The sequence below is a fragment of the Perca flavescens genome, chromosome 18 (assembly GCF_004354835.1).
Source record: "Perca flavescens isolate YP-PL-M2 chromosome 18, PFLA_1.0, whole genome shotgun sequence".
NCBI lineage: Eukaryota > Metazoa > Chordata > Actinopteri > Perciformes > Percidae > Perca > Perca flavescens.
This window is the reverse complement of record NC_041348.1, coordinates 15,231,807-15,258,028: the sequence shown is the minus strand read 5'-3', so window position 1 is coordinate 15,258,028 and position 26,222 is coordinate 15,231,807. Positions and strand designations below refer to the sequence as shown.

At 40.7% G+C, this 26,222-nt stretch overlaps 2 protein-coding genes across 4 annotated transcripts; one reads left to right on the top strand and one right to left on the bottom strand.

Annotated features, from left to right (window-relative positions):
• Positions 1-22: 22 nt before the first annotated feature.
• pgm3 (phosphoglucomutase 3) lies at positions 23-5,801 on the bottom strand. 2 transcript variants are annotated; one of them, XM_028605120.1, is made up of 13 exons: positions 5,695-5,801; positions 4,901-5,109; positions 4,346-4,530; positions 4,086-4,153; positions 3,813-3,946; positions 3,467-3,662; positions 2,329-2,486; positions 2,166-2,249; positions 1,989-2,087; positions 1,706-1,825; positions 1,466-1,588; positions 752-925; positions 23-667 (listed from the first exon to the last, which is right to left on the bottom strand). In XM_028605120.1, the coding sequence occupies exons 2-13, from the start codon at positions 5,105-5,107 to the stop codon at positions 578-580; spliced, it is 1,638 nt and encodes a 545-aa protein (XP_028460921.1). In that variant the 5' UTR covers positions 5,108-5,109; positions 5,695-5,801; the 3' UTR covers positions 23-577. The 2 variants fall into 2 exon arrangements, with proteins under 2 accessions (XP_028460921.1, XP_028460922.1); XM_028605121.1 differs by having other exon boundaries at positions 4,901-5,052; positions 5,695-5,783.
• Positions 5,802-6,491: 690 nt separating this feature from the next.
• On the top strand, positions 6,492-25,656 carry LOC114573565 (clathrin coat assembly protein AP180). Of its 2 annotated transcripts, XM_028605835.1 has the most exons (18): positions 6,492-6,973; positions 7,089-7,365; positions 13,633-13,775; positions 14,263-14,338; positions 14,877-14,979; positions 15,134-15,227; positions 15,329-15,440; positions 15,541-15,647; positions 15,731-15,772; positions 16,375-16,448; positions 17,244-17,256; positions 17,349-17,473; positions 18,087-18,160; positions 18,349-18,363; positions 24,094-24,336; positions 24,597-24,671; positions 25,003-25,089; positions 25,574-25,656. In XM_028605835.1, the coding sequence occupies exons 2-18, from the start codon at positions 7,236-7,238 to the stop codon at positions 25,576-25,578; spliced, it is 1,518 nt and encodes a 505-aa protein (XP_028461636.1). In that variant the 5' UTR covers positions 6,492-6,973; positions 7,089-7,235; the 3' UTR covers positions 25,579-25,656. The 2 variants fall into 2 exon arrangements, with proteins under 2 accessions (XP_028461636.1, XP_028461637.1); XM_028605836.1 differs by lacking the exon at positions 6,492-6,973 and having other exon boundaries at positions 7,051-7,365.
• The last annotated feature ends 566 nt before the right edge of the window (positions 25,657-26,222 follow it).

Genomic DNA, 26,222 nt, shown 5'->3' with positions numbered 1-26,222 from the left:
AAGAGACACACACACACACACACAATATTTCCACAATTTATTAAAACCAAAGCAGCAAAGGCTTTCCAACGGACATTCAAGGGAAGAATAATTATTACAACACCCCTCTAAACTTGGTATGTCACTCATAAAGCAAAGAAATTACCTACAGTAACCGGTCAAAAAGATTCCATTTAGTAGGAAGATACAAGATAACCAAAAGTTAATTGAAAACCTTAATTTGTGTGAAAATACAATTGATTAATTATGGCATATATACAGTTTATGTATCAAGTTTATATTACACAGAAACCCATAATTTACTGGCAGCCTGATAGAGATAATAACTGGCCATGAGTTAAGTAGCATAAAGTCAATTCATTGCCCCTCCCCAGTGCATCCCATATATTCACAATGATGACAAATACAAAAAAATAGAGAACTAGAGTGCAATTAACAGTACAAAATAATTTGGCACCTCACTGAAATTAAGCAATTTTGACAAAATACAACTTTAGAGAAAGATGCTGTCAACTGAGATTGCGTTCAAAAAGCACCTATTGATTAGCTGATGTTGTAGGATTGTGTGTATGTGTTTCTAGTGCAATGGTTTGGGTTCACCCCCCACTCCTCCAGCGAGACGATAAACCGCAAGGCTGACGTCATGTGCCAGGGCATCAGCATTCTCCTAAAACAAAAACAATATATCAGAGAATAAAAGCAAAAGGACAGACACAATGTCCAAAAGAGGACCACAAATACATTTTCTCACCTGTGTTTCTGCCTCGGCGTAAACTCTCACCAGATCCTCGGTACCAGAGGGTCTTACAAAGGAGCGAGCCTCTCTGTAATTCTTCACTAAAGTGTTGACGGCCTCCTGCAGTCCTGCTGGGCTCACTGCCCGTCTCTCTGCGTCTGTGGTGTCTATCATCCTGCGGTCCGACACCTACAGAAATAAATCAAGCACAAATACAGCTTTCTATAACGGCTTGTGCACAATATAATTGTGTGGAAGTTGAAGCGGCACTGATGGGAGTACTAATTAGAGTTAAACTTAGAGTCTGAAAGTATTCTTGTGCAAGACACCGACACCCTACCAGGTCTCAGGTTACTGCAGTCACAGGTATATCAAATTGAAGTACTTTTTTATTGATAATAAAGGCCTTGATGGAATTTAAGGACTCAAAATTCATGTCACTCTTTGGGTAAGACATGCTGTTAAAACCAGACAAGCAGGCCAAATTTCTTGCTCATGATTACTGTAAATTAAAAACTATATATAATACTATATAAAAAAAGATCTATCAGAAGCGGCTCTTCAGGATGTGAAGTGTTGAGGATTGGGAGAACCGAGGCCTACTCATTAATCTAGGTACAATATGTTTTACACATAATATTTACTTTTAGAGGGGCAAAGAAAAACAATTTCTCCACAGGATTATCTATCAGAAATATTATACCTTATAATACATAAATTAATGAGTACCTTGACTTTGAGCTGCCTGTTTGGCAGGTCACTGTAGATGGCGTCCCACTGCTGGATAGTCATACCCTTGATGGCTAATATGGCTTCGATCAGCAGCATGTCAGAAATGGCATCACCTACAGTCTTTAGAAGATAAAAACACAAAGTAACATCAGAACTGCGAGTGAGTGTAATAATACTGCTGTGTTTGCTTTAATGGTTCAGTGGAATTTGTTAGTGTGTGTGTGTGTGTGTGTGTACCTGGTTGATGACGTTGACAGTGTTCTGCAGCAGGAGAGCTGCTCTCTTCCTCTCGTCATTGATGCTGGAGTTCTCAGCTAGCTGCTGGATCTTCTCTTCAGCTGCTTTACTGAACAACACCTAAATGAAACACATTATGACGCAGGCCTCAACACATCGCATAATGTTCAGATTTAGACATACTACAATACCGTCACAGAAAATAAATGTCTTTTATCATTATGCTAGATTTGTGATGGTTGGTTCTTCATGTGATCTGTTGAAGTGTGTCTGATCTACTCACAGTTCCATGACCGTTGGACTCGAAGTACACACCAATATCAAACTCCTGGGCTGCGCGATGAAGGTGCTTCACTCCAGTTTTAGAACACCTCACTATCACCTAAATCACATGACAATGTTTGAACATACATACATACATACAAACAAACAAAACAGAAACAAACTTGCGTTTTCTCACCTTCAATGTGTCTTCCAAATAGTTTGTTGAGCTTCCGTTAGCATAAGCAGTTTGCACCACTGCCATCTCCAAGTCCAGACCAGCCTGCATGAACAGAAACAAACAATTTACTAAAGGTTTGCATGCATGTGTCTAATTATTGTTGTCGGGTTTGAGAGCACACCTGTGTGAGCAGCTCTTTAAGGAAAATGCTGATGAGAGTAGCAATTTTGTCTCCATCCAGCAGGTGAAATTGTCCTTCGGAGTCAGCGTAGTAGTAAACTATTCGGTCAGCGTCACCGTCAAAGGAACAGCAACGCTCCCCTGGGTTCATCTTAATGCCTTCACACAGAGAGACAGAAGAGGAGAGAGGTGCAAGATGGAAGTGGTCAATTTAAAACAGCACGTGTTTTTCTAATGTTCCAAGTTTTCTCCCGGACGTACATGTTTATTTGGCACTTCTCTAACAAACTAGCCTCGTGAGACCGTCCTGATCTCGCGATCTCCAGTTTTCCACTCGCAGATCAGTCTGGCATCTTGAGATAGAGACAATTTGGAGCAGTTAGCCAAACGACCGGGCCAATCAGCGTTGGTTTTGAGGTGGGTTAGGTGGTGATAGACAGATGGTTTATTCCATCAGCTAACCAGTATTTTCAGACAGCGGTAGCCCTAATTCTGTTAGCCGCTCGCTAATGCTTTTGTTCTCTTGGATCCTTCTTTTGGAATATGGTCCGGGAACCTGAAATGGTGTCTTTTATTCCTAAATTCTCATTACACAAACAGCAAATATCCTTTACCGACATGTTGCTTGCATGCTGAGCTAACGAGCTTTGCTTTGCCTGCAGCAGCAGGGGCGGGCTTGTGGTTGTATTTTCATACGCTTCGTGGATCTGATTGGTTGATTTGGCCCGTCTATCACCAACATAGGTGATAGACAGATGGTTCATCCAATCAACTAACCACTATTTCCACCCCTTCCCAAAAGTTCTCCAACGGAAAGTTCCCAGATGGATATGCGAAGCAATCCATCTGGCGGAGTCAGGTTACTAACAAACTACATTTATAGGGAAACAGAAATTTGATGTCAAAAAATAGTCATTATTTTGGCAATTTGCTGATTTGCAGTCTCTATCTTGTGGTCATATATTGCATCTGTGATTTCGTAAATCACAGAAACAATATTTAATATCTACTGTTTTGGTTGTCACTCATACTATACTTACTAAGCAAATGAAAAGTATTTTCCTTTTGAGACAAATCATTTCCATCTGCATCAAAACTTATGTTGCTTCTTCTGACAAGTTTAAAAAGTGAAGTTGCACCTGTTGGAGGTTTTTGCTGCACTTTAACAAAGTCAGCCCCACACTGGTGGTTGAGCTTTCCTTTACTGCCATCGTTGAACAGCGATATATGCAGCTCCTTCTTCAGTTGACTCTCCATCTCACGCAACTTTAGGGCCCCAATACCATTAGCGCCGTCCACAGTGAGGTGCTTCTGGTCGTCTGTACAATTGGACGCCTACAAGAGAGAAAAAGATGGAGGAAGGGAGAAAGGAGTGATTCCTGGACCTAGATGGATATATTGCAAAAACACATCCACACAAACACAATAAAATGTACAGGGCTTGAATGAATTCATGAGAACACATGACACGTCCTAGTTTCTTACATTTTTCGTGAGCTGAATGAAAGCTTGGCAGAGTTTCTTATAGTATCCTTCCACTGTGGCTTCTCCGTATTTACACTGTGTGTTCTGACAGCAAACCATGTAGTGGAGCTGTGGGGTGGTCACCAAACCATAGTCTGATGCAATCAGATGAGAGAGTCAGAAGGCAGATTAAAGCAAGAGGAAAAGACAAAGGGTATAACAATGAATAAAACTATCCTTTCTAAGTAAACAAATTAATTAAATATTAGGGTATACAAGTTTAATTTACCCCACCTTTGCTGTGACCACCGAGTGCAGATACTCCATCCAGTACTGCCTGTGAAAGGCTGGCACTGCTGCTCCTATAGTTAGATATAGTGACACATGTTTTTTTGGTCTTTTGTAGCGTGAAATAATTTGCTATCACAGTAAAATTGAAATTGACAAAACGAAAAGGCATAAAAAGTCAGTGCAGACAACATGCATGCACTGTTACCTGGATGGCACAGGTGTATTTATAAAATCAAAACAAGAAAGGACTTAAGATCATATACCTGGTGTCTTTGCCCACAAACACATTAGCTTCCTGGCTCATGTTTATGGCCTCCTTCTCTATAATGTCCTGCAGAGCAGCGAGCAAATCTTCCTGCTCAGCATTGGCCAGCTGGGTGGCGTAGCCCTCCCATGTCGGCGTCACCATCTCTCCCATGGGGTCAACCAGCTTCAACCCGTTGTCCTCCTGCATGAGTGCAGGGATGGATAGATAGATAGATAGATAGATAGATAGATAGATAGATAGATAGATAGATAGATAGATAGATAGATAGATAGAGAGAGAGAGACAGGTTGGAGGGGAGGATTATGATGGGTTTATAGAGTTGTTTAAACCAATAGGATCACATAAAATTAGCTAAGGGAAAGGGAGAGGTAGAACCTGTCAATCTTCTATTGAGAATATGATAAGAAAACAACATTATGTGGGCAAATAAACAAGGTTATGACTAGGAATTACAACCAATAATCTAAAATGTCCACACAGAATACAAACTAAATCATACATCTATGGCAAGACGCAAAGAGAAATTAATATTTCTGAATGCCTTTCTCACCTCAGGGTTGTGTGATGCGGTGACCATGACTCCAATGGTGGCTTTGGTCTTTTTGGAGCGGAGAGTGGTCAGCAGTCCCATCCTAAACATGATGTGGTCCAGCTGTTTGGCATTGGTCCTGAAACCAGCGGTACCATACTGCAAAACCAACCCTGCAGGTTTGGGGTGCAGACTAGACTGCTTTGATACTTCCTTAAACTGGGGCATAACTGAGACACATTATAAAGACATAACAAACAGATCAGTAAGTGGAGGAAGAAGTATTGAGGTCCAATACAAAAATTAAATCAATAAAATGTTAATTTAAAAGTACAGAAGTAGCCTATTATCACCAAAATGTACTTTAAGTATCCAAAGCAAAAGTATTTATTATGCAGCAGAATGATTCCTGTTCCATTCATATCATAATATTAGAGGTTTATCATTACTAAATCACTATTATTACTCCATAAAGAAGTATTTTGATGTTGTAGCTGGTTGAGGCGCAGCAAATTTGAACACTTCTATATAAACTATATAAAACATTTTTTTTTAAACAGAGATTAATAAAACATGTTTTTGAAATGCTTACTGAAAACAACGCCTAGCCCTAGACCAAGCTTTCATATAACATGTCAAAGGACAAGAGGGCAAAGTTTGCACCAAATGACAGCAGTCTGTCGTCTACTAAACAGATAAACTCAATAAACTGAATCATAGCCTATCAATTTAATGACAGAGCAACCTATTAACTTGCTGAAAATACATTAACACACAGCTAAAACAGTGCTAAAACTTGTTTTTTATTCACTTACTGGTTTGTTTTCTGAATGTTTAGCAGTGAAGTATTGTCACGTAACGCTTCCTGGTTTCTTCTTCCCACCTTATATATGCTTCCCGCTGAGGACGTGGCTAACAGTTCCGTGTACGTCACGTGACGTAAGTACGCATAGCGTGCCTTTTCCCCATGCATGAATTTCTCCGATAGTGTGATGCAGAGACGCCCTGAACACCACAACCGAACCAAATCTCTAACTGCAATTATATTTATTTTACTTTATTTGTTACAAAAACAAAAACATTTTAGGCAAACATATTTCAGAGAAAAGCATTAATACGCTATTTTAGGCCAATGGGACAATTGCTCTGTTTGTTTGTTTGTTTGTTTCTTATAACAGAATTGTGGGCCAAATTAGAAAACGGATCTATTTGACCACCTTAGCTGGTCATAACCATAAATCTAAACGTGTAAAGTGTAGGATATTTAAGCAAACAGAGGATCTGCTTACAGGCCTATCTACCAAAAAATGTTTCACCTTCATGATCTGGCATGCTGTGCGTGCAAACCTGTGTGATGCATAGGCTGCATGCAGCAGCACATAAGCCACCATCACGCTCGTATATTAACCCTTTGGTGCATATGAGTTTCTTACAGCCTATAGTGACTCCCCTTTAAAAGATGTGGGATGCGACGTGTGTCATCCGGCCCTGTCCCCTCTGGAGGAGGAGAGTCTAGATGGACATATAGATTGGCCAAATAAATAAACAAACGATAGGGGGCAAGGAGAAAAAGGAAATTCCTTCTGCCTTTTCCTCTTCCCGAGCATCTTGCTCTGCGCAGTGTTGGCGACACCACCGGGGAGCGGTGCGCATTTTCCTTCGATCTGAGAAGAGGACCACAGCATCTGAAGCGGCATTACTGAGCCAGAACGGACAAATCTAAGAGGATAGAAAAACCACAATCTGACAACCAAGGAGGACATTGTGGGTTATCTTATTTTGAAAAACCTTTGATGCACTGACTCGGGAGGAGACAGCCAAACCCTATGCCCCCTCCAAACGGGATATTTGACCGACCTATGGAGTGTTGATTTACGTTGTCATTTTCCAAGAATATTTTTTGGACACTCAGAGGAGCCTCGCTTGTAACACATTTGTCATTGGCCTATTTCTTTTTAAACAAATTGCTGCGGGCTCAGAAAATAGCTTTCATTGCCAGTTTAGTGTTACATAACCGAGCGGCATTAGCTGTCCAAGGTGCTGAACTGAACGAAGCCGATACCGGGACGAGCTGAGGGGAATTCACAACCTTGCGTAAGTCTCATGTCACCGCGCATATCATCAACGTAACTGCACGATTTGATTCGAAAAACTAAGGTGTATGTAGTGGTTTTAGTTCATTGAATGTGCCTTTTTTCCGCCCACACAGAAGGTCACAGGCCTATCATTCGGGGAAGAGGAAAGCCGGGGTTTCCGCCAACTCAACCACCGGGAATCAGCCGGCCTATATTCACACATTTTTTCATCATCCCGTGGTGAAATACATTCCTGAGGTGGTCGATTCAACGGAGAGAAAATGTCGGGGCAAACGCTCACGGATCGCATCGCCGCTGCGCAACACCAGCTAACGGGATCAGATATGGCCCGGGCTGTCTGCAAAGCCACCACTCATGAAGTGATGGCGCCCAAGAAAAAGCACCTGGAGTGTAAGTGTAGTCCTTCTTCCTCTTTCCTACTGCCTTATAGGGCCTAGGCTAAAGGGCTGCATACACCACACACATCCACCCAGACCACATGCCATTAAGGGCATATCATTATGACTAGTCATTTTCCTTAATTCCCTTATCTTAAATGGGTGTGGTGCCATGATGAATTGATGCAGCCATGGTGATGACCCCTCTGGTGACCCTTCCTGTCAGCCTCCAATACAGATGATGGAAACCCAGAGAGCGAAAGGGAGAGTAGGAGAGAGGGAGGGAGAAAAGGTCATATTTTAAGGCATACTGACAAGTAATCCTCAGCACAAGACCATTTAAATGTCCCTTCTCTATGCTTCTGCAAAGACACTTCCCTTAACTACACATTGAAGCTTTAGAAGAACTGCTGAAGGCATGCAAGTCTGGATAGTGAAGGAAGTGCAAGTGTTATGTTAAATGAAAATGTAAATTCTGAGCTTAGTCTGTATGAAAAACATGCAAAGAGACCTATTTGGGTTCCATCAGTCACTTTAGGCTGGTATAGGGCCATAAAGTCACAGATGAATAACGTTATCAAACCTCACAGCTTTATTGACACATCTCCAGATGACAGCAGGGGCCACCTTATGACAAACTGTGATTAATTACTGTCATATAGCATAAACAGTGAGTCAGACCAAAGCGCTAGCATGGATCTGCAGATGACGGGTGGTCTGATTGGCCCTCCATGTCTTCCTTTTTTGTCTTTCTGTGTCTGTGTGGTCGCTGGGCAGGTCTGGTCCTGTGTCTTGGGCTAGGACCTTATATCTTGTGATCCGCTCCCCTGCTGAATAATTTAAAAATCAGCCAATGACTGCCTTGCATTATTTACACAGCCAAAGGTGATGCTAGCCATGCACTAGAGACCATTGCTCCCTCACTCTCTGCTGTGTCCGTAGGTTTGTTTTCTGTGTCTTTAACTTTCGACTGCACAGACTTGGACTGTTGAGCAAACTCACTGGTTCAAGCCTTCACCTCTTTCTCAAAACTACAGGAGACACTTTATTGACCTCTTGATATGACAAACACTCCAGACATGTGGAAATATCCTTATAAACTTGACTTATGAGACAAATAAGCAAGACACACATATGGACATGTTGTCTTCCTAAGGTTTTTAGTCCATGAGGTTATGCTGTATCTGTTACTAGGGCAATTTAACAAGCCTCTTGTATGTAGGCCACTGTGCTTCTCTTGCATGTGTGTCTTGGCTGGAGGAAATTCCTAACCTCAAAAAACTCAATGATTATTTTTTTTTGTCTTGATATAGTTTAGGCTGAAAATAAGAAGTAACAGCAAAGTAATCATTGAAAAGTACAAGTAAAGGCTGCCTAAATAATTAACTATCTTTCAGTATGTTTTATTTACAAGAGCTTCTTTGATGGTAGATATATACAGAAAGCCAATAAGTCATATTTATTCCACAGTGACAGTCAGTGACCCTTGGGGTGGGCGTGGGCGTGTGTATGTTGTTGGTGGCGGTGGTGGTGCAGTCCGTTTCCATGACAACATATTGAGAGTGTCAAGGGACGGCACTGTAATGACAGAGGGTAATTGTTAGAAGAAAGAGAACAGATGACAGGCCTGTTATCTCTAGTGCGCAGAGCCAATCATAATGACTGTATATAGGACCAAACACTGAATGTATTTGCAATAATCGTCGAGTGCGGCCTACTGACTAAAATTTTTTTCTAACAAGTGGCAATTTTTAGGAGGACGAAGGGCCACTGCTTTCTGATTGTATATGTCAAAATGTAAACGATGAACAGCTTGAAGAGATTGGTTTGAATGTGGGTGTGTCACAGGTGCCTTTTGACCCATGATTTAACTATAAAAAAAGCTGCAAAGGTAATTATGTGTGCAGGACAGCAAACATCTAATTTTTTTCTGTCTTTAATGTCTGCATTTGATTTCAGTGCAGGGAATGAAACCAAGGTGTCAATTGTGTGTTATTTCTTGCTAACGAATTTCATATTTGAGTTTGTTTAGTCGTGCACTGTATATAGACACAGTAGCTGTTGTGAAAAGTGCACTTGAGGGCATCTGTTACAAATTTAAGGGAACATGTAGTCCACGCAAGGTCAAATAAAAGAGTTTACTCAACGCCAAAGGCAATAGGTATAAATTCATCTGAGGTCATGTTAAAAATGTACTGGGTGTAGAAATAGCTATTTCGAGGAGTGGAATCAATGTACCGACCTGAAGGAAGCAGTTGACCACATGTACATAAGCATTTAGCAGTTAGATAATGTGTCTAGTAACATGATGGTGTGCATGTGTGAGACACAGTTGCTGGAGCCACAGTAAGCATGCAGGATGTGGTCTTTAAAGGAATAGTCTTGTTGGGAAGTTGCTCTTATTTGCTTTCTTGCTGAGAAATGAAATGGTCCCTCTCGTATCTGTCCGGTAAATATGAAGCCACAGCCTGAAGCAGGTTAGCTTAGCCTAGCATAAAGACCGGAAAAATGGGGGAAACAGCTTGCCTGGCTGTCTGAACAAAATCCAACTACCAGAACAGAAGTGTAAAAAAAGACAGGCTGCTGTTTTCAAGGGGGTTATGTGCCAGACTTTTTCTTGGCAGGGAGCATTAACTTCTTGTCGTCACTGTGAGGCTGGCTGGTCAATTCTATTACCTTCAGACAGAGCCATGCTAGCTGTTTCCCCCCTGTTTTATGCTAAGCTAACCTGCTGCTGGCTGTAGCCTTATATTTCTGCATGAAACCACCCCCTATTTCCTATATAGCACACTCTATTACTGTCCTGCATTTTATGAGTGTCTGAATCCTGAGAGTGAGATTGATGTTCTTTTCCCACAATGTTAGCATTGTGTTAACAATGCCACACACTTTGTCACAATGGATAGATGCAAAGATTAACAGTTGTACAACTCTATACCGGTGTATGTGTTAGAAATCTCAATTTACTGCTCATAAATTATTGCGTGTCTATTATATAGGGAGGGTGAAAGCTTCTGAGAAAGGCTGTCAGGGTGGCATTTACTGTAAATAGCTGACATGAATTAGGCTATCTGGATGAATCTACACATCAACACAATGTTAATGTATGAGTTCGATCTAATTTTATCTGGAATGTTCTGGCTACTACGAGCGTGATTTGTTGTGCATAAAAAAACGATTACAGCAGACAGAGACTAGAAAAAGACACAGTGTCACACACAAACATACAATTGCACAGTATGGGGCCTCAGTTCATTCTTAGAGCACTGGATTACCATCTAGTCTTTATTTAGCTCAGCCAATCCTCATTACACACACACACACACACACACACACACACACACACACACACACACACACACACACACACACACACACACACACACACACACACACACAAAACAGAAATCATGGATTATATCCTATGATATGGCCAGTTAAACACCAGTAAACAGATATAATAACATATCTACATACCATAGACTGTAAAAATAAGCTACATACACAGTTATTATTGGGTATTATGAACTGAAAGTATGGCTGTGGATAGCGCTGTGTTTATCATGCTACTATGAATATTAATTTGTAGCTGTGCCAGTGACATGATAATGTTACATAATCACATGTCAGCCATTGTGGACCATGTTTCTCGGTTTGTGTGTGTTATTTGAAAAGGCTGCAGGCAGAATGTAATATTCAGCCATTTTACAGAGAAGTGGAGCTAAAGAAGGAACAGGAAAAAATCAGAACAATCAAAAGTAGAGTGTGGAATAAAAACACTAATGTGGGGATCTTCAAGCTGACATTGTCTATTTCTTCTTGTGCTGGGAAGATAGTCAAATAAACCTGAATCATTATACATCAACAGCACTAGTGACACAAAGCTGATAATAAAAATGTGTTAGATGGTAAGCGTAGAATGAAACAGGTGGTGCCAAGAGAGGTATGTGTGTGTGCTGTTCGGGGGATGGGGAGTGAGACAGCCACCATAGAAAGACCAGGACCAGTGATTAGTGATAATCTGTTTACAACCTCTCCAACCACCCTAACCCCCAACCCCTCTGTCCAGCCTGCCACTATGACCTTTGTAGAATAATGTTCTTACTATTTGCAGATAAATATAATAAGAATGTAAAATGTTTCAATAAGACACCAAGTGTGTTTTAGTGTATGCTTATTTAGCTTAAGCCATAACTATAAGATAGTTAGGGTCACAGTGGCCTCAAGAAAAGTACGTTGAGTAATAATAACAAATGAGGACGAGACATAATACAGTTTTGTATTATGTCATTTTACTTTATCTTATTGTCTTATTTGGCTCTTTCGTGTGATTAATGTAATTCCAATTTAACGAATGCACAGGGATATATAGGTCTTTTATTGGAGTCAGACACATTGTCCCAAAAGGGGAATAATGTAGACATTCATGTCTACATTAGTGCACTCATCAGATTACCTGCTGTTTTACCTTGAGGGCTTCTCTTTCTCTTCCCTTCTGCCCCCCTCCTGCTCATCCCCTTGCTGTATTTTTGGTCTTTGGTTTTTGGTATTTACTTACTCAAGACAAGGCCAATGCCTGTTCGATATAATGGCCTTCCACTCCTTCCATTATCAGAGGTGCCTGCCAATATTTGCTGCATTCCTCTCTGGCGCTCGGTATAGATACAGTCAGTCCTGCCCTCATTGCTCTGCTGTCAATGTCAGAGGGACGGACTAAAAAAATGCATTTGCAGTATATGTAATGTTTTATATTTCAAGAACTTAAAGAATATTGTTATTCTGTTCTTTTTCTACCACAACTGTGCCCTCAATACAAGATGTACCCCTGTATATATTCATGTCAGGTATGTTAAACATGTTTTAGGGCCTCTAGTGTAGTTGGCATGATTGGCAAACATTCTGAAATAAACTTAATTAATAAAACATTTTCAATCGCTCTGTTTTTATATTTGACTGTTTCTGTGGCCATCTGTCTCTCTCTCTATCTAATAATAAACTCCCACATCAGAGAAAGAATAAGGAAGATGTTAGATATATGTTATGTCTGCTGCTTACATGCAGATTGCAAATGGTGGCAGCATCATTTTTCACAAATGATTGCTCACAAATCTTGTGATAAATTTACGAGTAGATGTTTGTGTCAAAATGAAAAGTGTCACAAATTATGATGTAAAAATGATTGAGAGGAAATTAATTCTTGTTGCAAATCTCAGTTTACATCTTCAAATTGGGTACCTGGGGCGCCCCAGGTATGCAAAACTATGTCTGTACTGTAGTATAGAGCTGAAACAATTAGTCAATTTTTTTATCTGTTAATTGACAGGAATTTGATTGGCATATTTTTTGATAGAAAATTGATATTTTTAAGTCCTTTTTCAGGAAAAATCCTAAACATTCTCTGGTTCCAGCCAGAGAATGTTCAATGTGAAGATTTGCTGCTCCTCTTTGACCTATACAGTATGATGATGAATTGAATATGTTTTGGTTTTGGACTGGAATTTTTTCTGACATTTTAGACCAATTTAGACCAATTGGTAAATAAAAAAGATAACTGGCAGATTAACTGATAAAAGGATCATTATGTTCAGTCCTAATATAAAGTATGTTATCCATAAAAAAAAAGAGTCTAGAATAAACTTAATATAAATGTTCTCAATATGTAAGAAATGAAATAAGTTTTCTGGCTGTTAGTATTTCCGTGAAGCAGCAGTGGATTGTTTGACCCACAGAAGGAGATGCAGTATTCACACTTGAGAGGAGGAAGAGAGTTTGGCAGAAAATATTGCAGATACGTGTGAGAGTGGACCAAGATGAATTGTGCTTGAAATGGATTGAGAAATGAGATGCATCACATTTTACACTTATTCCACATTGTACAATGGTCTGGACACCACTGTTGGACACCTCTCTGTCTATCTGAGTGTCTAAACTGGCATCAATGGTCAAAAGCTGACAAAGCATTATTTAGTCTTTCTGCATTGTCAGCGTGCGTGCGTGTGTGCCTGCATTTGTGTGTGGGCTTGTGCACTAACATAATTTCATATTTACATCAGGTCTTCCTCCTGGCCTAATATTCTCATGGGTGTCTAGAGCAGCTCTGCAGCAAACACTAATCGCCTGCCCACTTAATCAAAGCTGTTCAAATTATGTAGGCATTTGACTAGACTAACCGTGCCTCGTATATAAAATTTCCCCTTCTAAAAAACTACTTTATGTCTTCAGACCTCCAAATTTCACATGATGTCAATGATGATAATGTTTCCGTGTGGTTGTGTTGCAGACCTGGTGTCAGCCACCAACACCACCAACGTGAACATTCCTCAGATGGCTGACACGCTGTTTGAGCGAGCCACTAATGCCAGCTGGGTGGTCGTCTTCAAGGCCCTTGTCACCAGTCATCACATGTGTGTCCACGGCAACGAGGTTAGTGGGTGAGACAGGCAGACCAATCAGGTGCAATCCAGTTTAATTCAGAGATATAAGATAAATACAAAGGTTTGATTTGATTGTTTGGGATTTTTTGTCTTGGAATAAATGGTGAAAATTACTGAATGGATTTGCTAAATGATCACCCATTCCAAATGTATACTAAATGTCTTGATATTTAACTTGCGAGGTTACCACTTTGGAGAGCTGAAATCGGCCTTCTGAGTGCTTTGAGGGTTGTGTGTGGTGCTGAGTGGAGCTAGACAAATAAAGGCATTGACCAAAATTCTTCAAAGTAATTAAATAAGTCCTGTAGGTTCAGTTTGTGAGCAGTCATCCACGCAATGAGGTCTGTAAACGCTGCTATATCATAGAGTGAAACATCAAGAAAAGTTCTAGGTGTTAAAGTATTTTGTTGTGTTTAACTTTAACTTAATTTATTTCCTCTATTGCCCTTGATTGTGTTTTTTTTTCTCTTTCTCAGAGGTTCATTCAGTACTTGGCTTCCAGGACCTCCCTTTTCAACCTCAGCAATTTTATCGACAAAACCGGCTCTCACGGTAAGAACAATATCATCTGGCAAAAAAGAAACAGGAAATAAACCAGACATCTGGCAAATACATAGATGGGACTGGACATGATCACACACATGTAAAACATTTACACACACTCATACACATTCACACATGCATGCAAAGAGATGCTGGAATTTCTGTCTCAAATGTCTAATGGTTCATGTGTTATTACGCTCTCATAGTCATACATTTTGTACATTTTATGTTTTTCCCTTGAAGAATATAAAGATTTAAATTGATTGATTGTGATTTTTATCTAGATTTTATCTTCCTATGTTGTCGATATTATTATATTACCTGCTGCAAGAAGCCACTGTTCAGCCCAATTTGTAGAAAACACAGTCCCCTTGGGCCAAGGAAAGCTTAGGAGAAAGCGAGGAGAAAAATTAATTGAATTAAATATATAGAAATAATAATAAAACTTTTTTTTTAAATTAATTTTACACCAATTAACTTGCCGATTATCTATAAAAAAATAATAAAATGACCTCTGCCTGCTTTTTGACATACATTTCCTCTTTAGGATATGACATGTCTACATTCATCAGACGGTATGGACGATACCTGAACGAGAAAGCCTTCGCCTACCGCCAGATGGCTTTTGATTTCACCAGAGTGAAGAAGGGGTACGTCAAGCATGGAGGCAGAGAGGTTGTGCCTATGCTTCCTCACATCTCTACTTTCTACCATCTACACTTTTTCTTCACTTGAGCTATACTTGCTATATCCAATGGCTGTTCTCATCCTTGTGGAGCCTCTCACTCTGTTGTATTCTTTCAGTGCTGAGGGTGTGATGAGGACCATGACCACTGAGAAGCTGTTGAAAGGCATGCCTGTTTTGCAGACTCAGATTGACACACTCCTGGAGTTCGATGTGAGTCAGACTTGGGCTTGCTATCAGCACTATGCAGCAACACAAGACAGAGGTTTTCCCAGGGCTTCCAATTCTCACATGTCCTCTGTTTCCTTTCTCAGGTTCATCCCAAGGAGCTGAACAATGGGATCATCAATGCTGCATTCCTGCTTCTCTTCAAGGACCTGGTCAAACTGTTTGCATCCTACAATGACGGAGTCATCAACCTATTAGGTCGGTAGTCCATGAGTATCTTTCATTTGGCATTTCTCCAAAGATGAAACATGCATCACAGAGAATGTGAACCTGCAAACCTTTTGCTTCCTGTATGTAGAGAAATACTTCAAGATGAAGAAGAGCGACTGTAAGGAGGCCTTGGAGATCTACAAGAGGTTCCTGACCAGGGTTACAAAGATTGGGGAATTCATGAAGCTGGCTGAGGTATGGGGCAATCAACAGTCCTTAATGCCATAATAATGCATATACGTCTTGACAAAACTCTTAAACTCTTTTTCCTTTAACAGACAGTTGGAGTTGAGAAAAACGACATTCCTGACATCAACTACGTAAGTTAAAATATATCGTGGCTCTTACATTATTTTCCTGGAAGGATTGTGACCAAGAATGGTCAAATGAATACCACCTATTCCACCTCTCACACACACACACACACACACACACACACACACACAGATACACTCACAACTCACCCACTATAAATCTCCCCACCCCAGTGTCTCCACCCGGGGGTAGTAGTGGATCTAGCAGACTCAGATGACGAAGACTGTCCTTTTACGCCTCTAGAGGACCCGGTAACCACAAAAACACAGGGTGCCCTGGCTGAGTGCCTGTTTACAGGATGGCGTGTTGGCATGTTGATCCTAACTGAATTTCAGACACACAAAAGTGTGTGTGTGTGTGTGTGTGTGGTGTGTGTGTGTGTGTGTGTGTGTGTGTGTGTGTGTTTGTACATGCATGTGTGCTATGCAGTAAGCCAACGACTACTTCTGCTGTTGTGCACATGACAAATAAAGAACCTTGAACAGAGATTTTCCAAATCCAAATTATTATCACTTTTCTTATTTTAAACATGGACTTGCACAGCCTGACATTGCGATGTAGTAGACAAATAGATTAGGATTATTTATTGATTGTTGCTTTTTGTCAGGCTCCCAGCAGTATCCTGGAGAGTCTGGAAACGCACATGAATGGTCTGGAGGATGTGAAGGGTGGAAAGAAGGGGTAAGAGATCGTCAGTTTGGGTGCTTCTTATGATACTCAGTGTGAAGCCAGATTAGAAGAAGTAGGATCACATAACAACAAAAGTAGTCTGAGAAACTCCCTCTTAGTGTTTCATGAAAATAAATGTATTAACCAAGAGAAATGTTGGTAGAAACAGGCCTATATTTCTATAATTTCCTTTAACCCTTCCTTTCTTTTATCCCCCTTTGTGTTCATTTGGAATCACCAGGGAAGGGTGAGCATATGCTGTATGTTTTGTTTGGAGTTTACTAACTTGTTAGAAAACTGTGTAGATTTATTTTACTGTCATTTCCCCAACGGCCTCATCAGGTAAACTTACACTTTATTCACGGGAATTGCAGTATGTAGGTGATCTCCATGTGAATAGAAGCATAACTGCACCACGGCTAAATAGGTTTTAATGTGGAAATGTGTGCATTGATGTGATTACATGTGAGAAACACATGTTTTGATAAGGTCACCTCATGTGTATTATCACATCCTGACATGCAATGTGAATCAGTATATGACGGTTTTTTTCCAAAGTTGAATTGATTAAAAATATTGACAAAATGAGAGTCTTTAAAACAATTGGACATACAGTGTTTTGCTTTGGAAATTAACTCTTCATTGGATCACATACTGTATGATGCAAACTGTCTTGCATATTTGTTCTTGAGGTTTTTTTCACCTTTAAAAAATAGATCCATTAAATCATTTTCAGTTTGTGTCCAGGAGTTCTGTCCATTTCAAGCTAAAGCACTAACAATTCCTTCTGCTCTTTCCCTTTTTCAGGTCGCCAACAAAGGTGAGAGGCACAGTCAAAACAGTCTATAATTTTATTGTGCTGTTCCAGTCTGATGCACTACTGAAAATGGGGCTTCTCTGTCTATCTTTCAGGGGTCTCCGACAAACAACGTGTCTCCAACATCGACTCCGGCCAAATCTTCAAACGCTGTTCCCACACTGCAGCCTCCTCCTGGGGAGAGCGCTGCCGCTGCTGCTGCTGCTGAGCCAGCTGAAGAGTAAGTGCTTGTCAACTCTCGCTTCTCTGCCTTTCTATGATTCTCAACATTTGGCAATAAATGGCCCGTGCAACCTTTGAAAACAGGTTTAAGAGCTCACTATGCAGCGTTTCTTGATATAGTTTGAGTTTAACCCTAAAAAGTTTCTGGATGTAACAATCTTATTTTTAGTCAAGCAGTCGTGTCGGTCCACCACTTTGGTCCAGACTCAAATATTTGAACAACTGTTTTATGGGTTGAGGATGAAACCACCTGACTGTGGTGATCACCTGACTTTTCCTTGTGCGCCACGAGGTTGACATTTTTGGTTTTGAGTGAAATTATCGACAACTGTTGGATTGATTGCCATGAAATTTGCTACAGTAATTAATGGACATTCTCATGAGCCCCAGCTGTAGTTCGTGCTAAGTGCTTAATAGCAAATGTTAGCATGTTAACACATCGTTAAGTACAGCCTCACTGCGTGAATGTAGACCTCTAGTCTTGTTTGTGGCTATCACTGATAACACTAACATTTAATTATTTCCGCTACAAGCCAATATAAAAGAATTACCTTCTGCAAAGGATAATGAACCGCATGTTGTTCGCTTTCCATATCTGCCTCCTTCACCAGTTCCTTGTTGGACCTGGATCCGCTGTCCTCATCGGGTCCCTCAGGGCAATCAGCTGCCCCCACGTCTTGGGGAGGTAAGTGTCCTTCCGTCAACTAAGCTGCTGGTTCATCTGAAAGAATACAAATCCACATTCTAGCATTCACAGTAGATTAAATCGCCATATAAGTTATTATTTTCTGTTAGTGAATGGTCAAAAACTGTCTTAGCTTGGGCTTAAACTAACATGTATTTTCTTTGTTCTGTTGTTGGCTGCTTCTAAAGATCTTCTTGGATCAGGTGAGGTTTCACTCTACTCTTCACTTCTCCTCCAGCCTCTACAGTAGTCTAGACTAGTGTAGTCTGAACACATTCTCCAGGACACCTCAATGACATTGACTTTCTTTCAAAACAAAACAAAACAAAAACTCTAATCTTAAATTGAGGCGACCTGGAAACAATGTCAATGTTTTAATCCAAATTAAACATGAAAATAGACTGTAATGTACAAATCCTCCCTGTTTGTCTCCTCAAACTGTTCTCTTTAGTCTGAGTAGTCTCTTTGTTTCTCTCTGCCTTCTCTCTCCCTTCCCTCCACATACTCCATTGTCTGTTTTTGGTTTACAACGGGGGCTATTTTGGTTGGTTGTTTTTATTTGTTGATTATGACTGGATGGTGTTGAATAATTTAACTTTAATTTGGTTAAAATTTGGATTTTACTTTGCTTGGTCAATTCCAACATTTCTTAATTGGCTATAATTTGTATTGGACATTTGTTTTGGCTTGCTTTTATTCACTGTTGTAACGGTGACTCGACTGGTTATTTTGGTTGCTCTTTTGGGGTTTATTTTGGTACCTTTCTTTGGGGATTTCAAACACCCCGTTGGTACTCGCAGAAATGGGCGATTCTTTGCTATCTGAACCCACCCTCACGGCAGAGCCCGCCCCCTCCTCTGCAGCAGCAACGCCCACTCCTGCAGCAGCAGAACCTGGAGTCTCTCTAGCTCCTCCCACTAGCACAGCAGCTGCCACCTCCCCTGGCGCCGCCAATATGGATCTGTTGGGAGGTCAGTGGGCTTCCAGATAATTCTCTATGAAAGAATCACTCTGGGAAGCTCGACCCTAAAACCATCACACAAATATGATAACACAAAGACGACTGCATGCTCAAACACATACAGTATGTAGACAAACTACGCTGATTTGTCACTGATATTGTCTGCATTCTGCTAATGAAGTTGCATCATCAAAAACAGTGAAGTCTTAATGATGCATTGACGCACACCTTCATCATTTTCAGCTATCAACTGCCTAGCGTGCCTAGAAAAGTATCCAATATTAAATAGATAAATTATGTTGATTTCATAATGACATTTGCCCGATAACACATTTATTTAATAATATAACAATAGTTTCGTATTGTAACTCCAGATTCTATGAGTATAGGCTTTGCCCTCTAAGAGCTGTCGCTATTGGGTTTATCCCTTCGCCCTTAACCCAATAGCGACAGCTCTTAGAGGGCGAAGCCTATACAAAATAGAACTTTCTGTGACAATGTTGTTTTCAACATCCCCTCACCTTTCAGCCAATCACATTCCTCCAACCTCTACAACTGCTACCAGATTTAGCCAGTTAGCTCCTGTTAGCTAGATCAACAACAATATTAGTTATTCCTCATCAACAAACTAGAGGCTGCTGCTGTAAATAAACACAATACACACACACACACACATACACACACACACACACAAACACCTCAAGTTCAACAAGGCCACATATACTATCTACCTAGCTGGGTTGTGAGCTTATATTACTATTACTCAGCATCAGAGACCATGTTAGCAGTGTTAGCTAGCTTCTGTTAGCTGTAGCTTGTCTTTTTGCTCAACTCTGTAGTTCTGTGTCTTTGTTTGAGGAACATCTTTAGAATCAAAACACTGCAGACTTAACTGTGAAATGTCTAGCTAACGGCTCTTGTTAACAATGAACCCAATTGGCAAAATTTGCCAGCGGTTGTTCAGCTTGCTTGCTTAAGAGAGGCAGGGGGCATGTGATTGGCTGAAAATGTGAGACGGCTGTGACAGCTGTCATGAAAAGAAATAACATTTCTGAGTAATGAGTGGTTTGATTTCACAAATAATTGCTTCATTTAACGTAATTATTTCATTTGATTATATATTTTATAATTATTCATTTATTTAATATGACCACTTTGGGTTTCCATAGAAAATAGGATGATACTTTACAGACACACGCACTATCTAATTTTCTCTCTTGCACTCCACATACACAGATATTTCTGCATTATGTAATTATGTACAGCCACAAACTCACCTTCCGCTTGCACATAAACATACTGTTACAGTCATTCTCCACATGCGTCTTGTTTGATAGGCAGACATGCTTTTCTTTGACCTCAGTGAAAAGCAATTCTATCAAACCCTGTCACTTGGCATCAGCTACAAATGGCAGCTGTAACACTTGTAGATTTTAGGCTTACTTTTGTGCAGTAGATTAATCCTTGGTGTAATGCCTCCTGTCTGTATTTTCATTTGTCTATTCATCTGTCAGTCATTAATGTCCTATATTAAAGGGGTGATAGAATGATTATATAGGGTATTTCACACTGTTCCTTAAGGTCTCCTAATATGGTATTTAACATTGGTTGGGCTGAAAATGGCCCAAGTGCTATTTTTTTTGGCCCTTATGCATCACTGTGTAAAGGCTCTATTTGGAACGACAGCTCTTCTTCCAAATATGGTGTGCTCATGAATATTTAGATGAGCTGCGTGCTGACTGGTTGAGGAACCACATACACAATACATTGGAGATGATACAGCAGGTCTCATATTTCAGACACACACACACACACACACACACAAACACACAAACACACACACTGCTGCCCAGCGCACAGCGCACAAACACAAACACACACACACCGCTGCACAACGCACACATAAACACAGACACACTGTCTGTTACATGCCCAGACATGCCCAGGCGCAAGCCGCAGCGGCTAAAACAGCCGAGACAAAATAAAAAAGTTTTGACACTTTCATTATAACTAGTGTTGTTCTAACGTTACTCTTGCGACATAAAAAAAAACTCCACCAAAGAATTACAACTCACCTTGTAGCTAGTAAGCGCGGGGAGAGGAGAGTGAACCCCTGCAAGACTGTCCTCTGCCAGTGCCTCTGCAGCGCTGCGTTAGATCCACAACTCCCTCTCGTCCGATATACTCGTTCTAAACCCTTTTCTCTGGGCCGGTAGGCTATTCCGTTGTACAGTCTGCAACACTGCATTTACTACCATGGTTCATTTTCAATATCCTTGCAAAACCTCCAAACTTTCCTCTTTTCTAAAGTACACTGCGCAGCTCGTGTGTGAGATCCTGACAGAGCTACAGCTCAGCGGGTTTATGAAGGGGGAGAGGCCGACAGGGAAGGCAGCAAACCCGGCCAGCAGCCGCCATCTGTCCCGGCAGATTAGCCATCAATTTTCATAAAACGGCCCATATTTGAGCTTTACATAGTTGATTTCTCGCATAAAAAAAAGTCTCAGAAGTGAATTTTGTAATGGAATAGCAGAGATCTGTACGACCTAGATTTAGAAGACTAACTGACCTCAGATCAGTTAGTGGCCTATGTAAATTTTGGGGCGTTACAAAGATAAAAGGTAGAGCCAAATGAGGAGGAATTGAGAAGTTGACGTAAACTTTTAGCTTTGTTCAGATTCGCCCGTTTTCAGCAGCAGTTTCAAATTGTGAGATTTGCAGAGGAAAGAGGTTTCAATAGGATTTTTAGGTTCTAGGTATGTCCTATTTACCCACCAAACTGTCATTTTTCAACTATGACAGGGTAAAATCGGTTTTGCATTCTATCACCCCTTTAAGGCTGCCAGCTACCATTTTTTTTACAGTTGAATAGGCTACTGTCGAGAAGATTACCTTTATTTTCCCGATGCTCTCTTTTCTTCCTCATGTTTCTTGACTCCTTATTTTCTTATTTACTTCTTCGTCTGTCTCTCTGGACGACTCTATCCTCTGGTGGGGTTTGTGTGAACCCCAGATGCCTTTGCAACATCTGCTCCTTCCACTGAGGCCTCTGCAGCAGCTGCTGAAGGTGGGGCCGCTGCCACGTCCGCCCCTGCCGCCAACGCTGGAGCTGGTGGGTGACAGAAAGTTTGTCTGTGTGTGTCTGTTTGTGTGAGTGAGTTTGAGTCAGTGATGGAAAGTAACAAAGTAAATGTGTACTGTAAGTATACAAAGTACCTACAACAATTGACTGACCTATTCAATGCTATTTTCTACAAGGATCATCAACTGGTGATGTTGCTGACTTTTCCCTGGTGACCTTTAACCTTGATAGTTTAGCATTATATCAACAATGCATATTTAGGATCCCTTTACATGGTCCTTGTTTTAAAGTGAGAAAATCAGCCGAAGAAAACATTTATAACCAATATACCCTTATGAAGCTAACATTGACTTAAATAGCTTGCTAGTTACAGTTCACCTTGGCCTTTTTTCAGAAGACATTTTGACATGTCACAGTAGGAAAAGCAAGGGGGCAGGTGTGCAAAGACATCACTTTCAGAGCGAGGCCAGCTGTTTCCCCTTGTTTCCAGTCTAAGATAACCAGCCACTGGCTGTATATAAATAAATAAAATAAATGCAAATTTGCATTTCCTAGGATGGCAAAGGAATGTTCTGTTCTATTCTGCCTTTGAATGGCTATTAATTGTTGCCTTTGTTTGATTGGTTGGGTTTAAGTTATGAGGAGTGAGATTGGTTAGGGTTAGGGTAAGAATACCAGGGTAAGCAAATCAGATGCAGAGTAAGGCAGGGTAGGGCGGGACATTCCTTTCCCATCCTAGTAAACGCAAATTTGCTTTTCGTACAGGCATAAGAGTGGTAGCTATTTCATCTAACTCTCGGTAAATCAATGAATAAACTTTTCTTCCCAAAATGTAAAACTATTCCCTTAAGTAAATCTTGCTGACAATAATTATGCATTTTTATTTAAGTAAGGCTTAAAATAGACTCACAATGGAAAATGTCTATATTGTGGTAATGCTTCTTTTACTTAAAGGACTAGTGTGTAGGATTTACTGAGTGGTGAGGTTGCAGATTGCAACCAACTGACTACCCTTTCCCTCACCCCTCAATTTCCAAGCGTGTAGGAGAACCTACGATGGCCTTCAGGTTATGTAAAACCGTGAAAGACCCTCTCTAGAGCCAGTGTTTGGTTTGTCCCTTAATGGCTACTATAGAAACATGGCAGACTCTGGTGAAGCAGACTCGCCCTTATGTAGATATGAAGTGTTCATTCTAAGCTAACAAAAACACTACACTAATCAAAACATAACTATGAATATTATATCCCATTTCTGTCAATAAATCCCCCTAAACAAATCTATTAAACCCTTTTTTGGTTTGAGTGCCATGACTGTGAATATAAAGATGTTCAATAACTTACAGAGCTGTTTGTGCCAGTGTGTTTGTGTGCATTTCTGGTTGGTCTCACATTTTAATCATGGCTTCATCTCAAGGATTTGTGCAGGAACAGTAGGCGTATAGATTTGATATTCATTACTGCTGGTGTCTGGACAGTACTATTGTTGTTTCCATGGCGATCAAGAACAATGCTCTTACTTGTCTTTTATCTTTTGGCATCAGAAGATTTGTGCATTTTCTGTTACGGAGAAGGTTGCCTGTGGCAGTTCCCTGGTTTTAGTTGTGGTTTGTTCCTCAGGTTTATATACTGTGAAGATGCTCAATATTTGCTTCATTTGTCAGATGCTATTTTTAGTTGTTTGGACTGACAGCAGGAGTGTGTTGGAGCTCTGCACATTCTCTCCTATCATTCCTCTCAGATTCTTTTTCTCCTCAGCTTTCATGTTTATAGCAGTATTTTCATTATCATCACATAAAATGTGTCTATCTTGTATAAAAGTCTTTAACATCCTCCCTTTCTATGTATGTGTTACATTTCCTCCTCACACCCCACCCCACTTCTTCCCCAAAGACCCCTTTGCTCCCTTGGATGGTAGCACCAACGCAGCTTCTTCAGGTCTAGACCTTTTCGGCATGATGACTGTGGAGAATAATAACCTGGGTAGTTCGCTGGATGCCTGTTTTAGCTCATCCCCCTCCCCTTCCCCGCTCTTCACCTCTGCATCCAGCACCATCACCACCACTGCAACCATTTCAGCTCCCAGCGCTCCCAGCGCTCCCAGCGCTGCCAACCCTGCGACTGACCTTTTCAGCGGTAAACGTTAGAGATGTGTGTGGTCCGGTATTAATCTTAATGTCTTGTGCTCTTAGTTGTATTGATTAGCATCCTGCTGATTTCCCCCATCTGGTGCTGCTTGTCATCCTCTCCTCTCTTTTATTCTTCTTCATTGGTATCATCAGATGTATCTGCACATATTGAAGGCCTTTTTCAGTTGGGTGCTGTGTGTGAGAGCAACCTGACCATTTTAAAGTGTTTGTTAATATTCCTGTCTCTGGGTGCGCATGTGTTCATAGATATCTTTGATTCCATGCCAGACACAAGCTTCACCAAAGCAGACCCCGCTCCCAGTGTTGACTTGTTTACAGCAGGTACCCGATTGCACTCTGCAATCTCTTGTGCACTCTACTCTCATATCCTGTCTTGCTGTGACTGATTTTCAGCTTTGTCCTTGGCTTTGATCAGGGAAGGGGAAAAAAAGGAAATGAGATTGCTCTCTTATGGGTCAGCTAAAAGCTATTGAGCTGTCTGAAACGTTTACTAAATCACTCTTACCTACTTTCCCATTCCAGCATGTACTGCATGCACTGCGATTGCAATTGATAAATGTGCATTATAATAAATAATGGGTCAATAGTATGTGTGTATTTGTGCGTGAGTATGTTTGGGTTCTAAACACTATCTTCACCTTGCCCTTCCCAGCAGATATGTTCAGCTCCCCTGCCCCCATCCTCTCCTCCGCACCCCCACCCAAAATTGACACGGGAGCCATCGTGAACCTGTTTGGTGGTGGGTAACTCACATGTCCAGCTGCCCTCACTCTGCCTCCCCTGTTCATGAAGACATTACTAAAGAAGAAGAGTAAAATCTGGGAAACATCAAATTAAACTACTAAAATTGATATTGGGTTTTATAAATACTGGGAAGTTATGTTATTGCATATTGTACTTTTGTTTTGAACCTCATAGATATCTTGTAACAATGGGAATACCTGATGAAGCTTGATCATGCTGAAATAGTAAAATTATTTCTGAACTGCAAGCTACGACTTCACTTTTGTTTTTGTTTTTTACTTTCCTCTTTTTTTCTTGGCCTTGGTGTCTCTGAAAATGCAGGTGGATGCTTTACTGCGACTGTCAAATGAGTATGGCATTATGCTGAGATGTGTGGATGTGTGCATATGAAAGCAATGTTTCCTGGTTTTATGTAAATATACATAATTGAGTATTCAGTCTTCCTATCTAACTCTATGCACTTTGTTTGGCATTACCAGCGTGAAGCCGAAGGCTGACTATTACCCCTTCTTTGCCCTTATGCTGCGATGGCTCAACAACCTACTTTGACCTGGCATGGCATGGCATGGTTTGGTGTATTTTGGGTTGACCTGCCAGAGTCCACAGGAGGAGATGCCACAGCTGCTGCTGCTCCTGCTGCCCCCAGTGCTGAGCTCATGTCAGGTAAAAAATACAAATAAAAAAAACAAATGAAATCTCACTCTGCATGCATAGTGTGTGCAGTGGAGGGAATGCCAACACGTTGCAGACATTTCACAGAAATATTTCCATTTCTGGGAAACACACTGTGCTGTAGCCATGGATGGATTACCAAACAGGTTTTCTGGACAAAGGCCAAAGTGCCTCTGATCCTGATCAGAGTCTTTTTATATCAAGTAGATCAAATCCAGTATACAACTCCAATATTTGTTTTTGTGTATTGTTTCCTTCATGTTATAGCTGCACAGAATACTTTGGCTATATATTTCATCAGAACACAGTCACATTAGTAAAGCTATTAAAATGAGTTTGACAGCAGAATAGCTCTGCTTTAAGAAAATATAGCCTGCCTCTCGGGCTAACTGATGTTTTCCTATATTTTCTATAGTGTGCTTCTTCATCTCCAGTGTAATCTACAGTACAGGCCAA

Coding starts and splice junctions, on each gene's coding strand:
- pgm3 (XM_028605120.1), bottom strand. CDS start 5,107: ATGCCCCAGTTTAAGGAAGTATCAAAGCAGTCTAGTCTGCACCCCAAA. Junction 1,589..1,705: donor CTGTCAACGTCATCAACCAG/GTACACACACAC, acceptor TATCTTCTAAAG/ACTGTAGGTGATGCCATTTC. Junction 926..1,465: donor ACAGGCAGCTCAAAGTCAAG/GTACTCATTAAT, acceptor TTATTTCTGTAG/GTGTCGGACCGCAGGATGAT.
- LOC114573565 (XM_028605835.1), top strand. CDS start 7,236: ATGTCGGGGCAAACGCTCACGGATCGCATCGCCGCTGCGCAACACCAG. Junction 14,980..15,133: donor TTCACCAGAGTGAAGAAGGG/GTACGTCAAGCA, acceptor GTATTCTTTCAG/TGCTGAGGGTGTGATGAGGA. Junction 15,773..16,374: donor ACATTCCTGACATCAACTAC/GTAAGTTAAAAT, acceptor GCTTTTTGTCAG/GCTCCCAGCAGTATCCTGGA.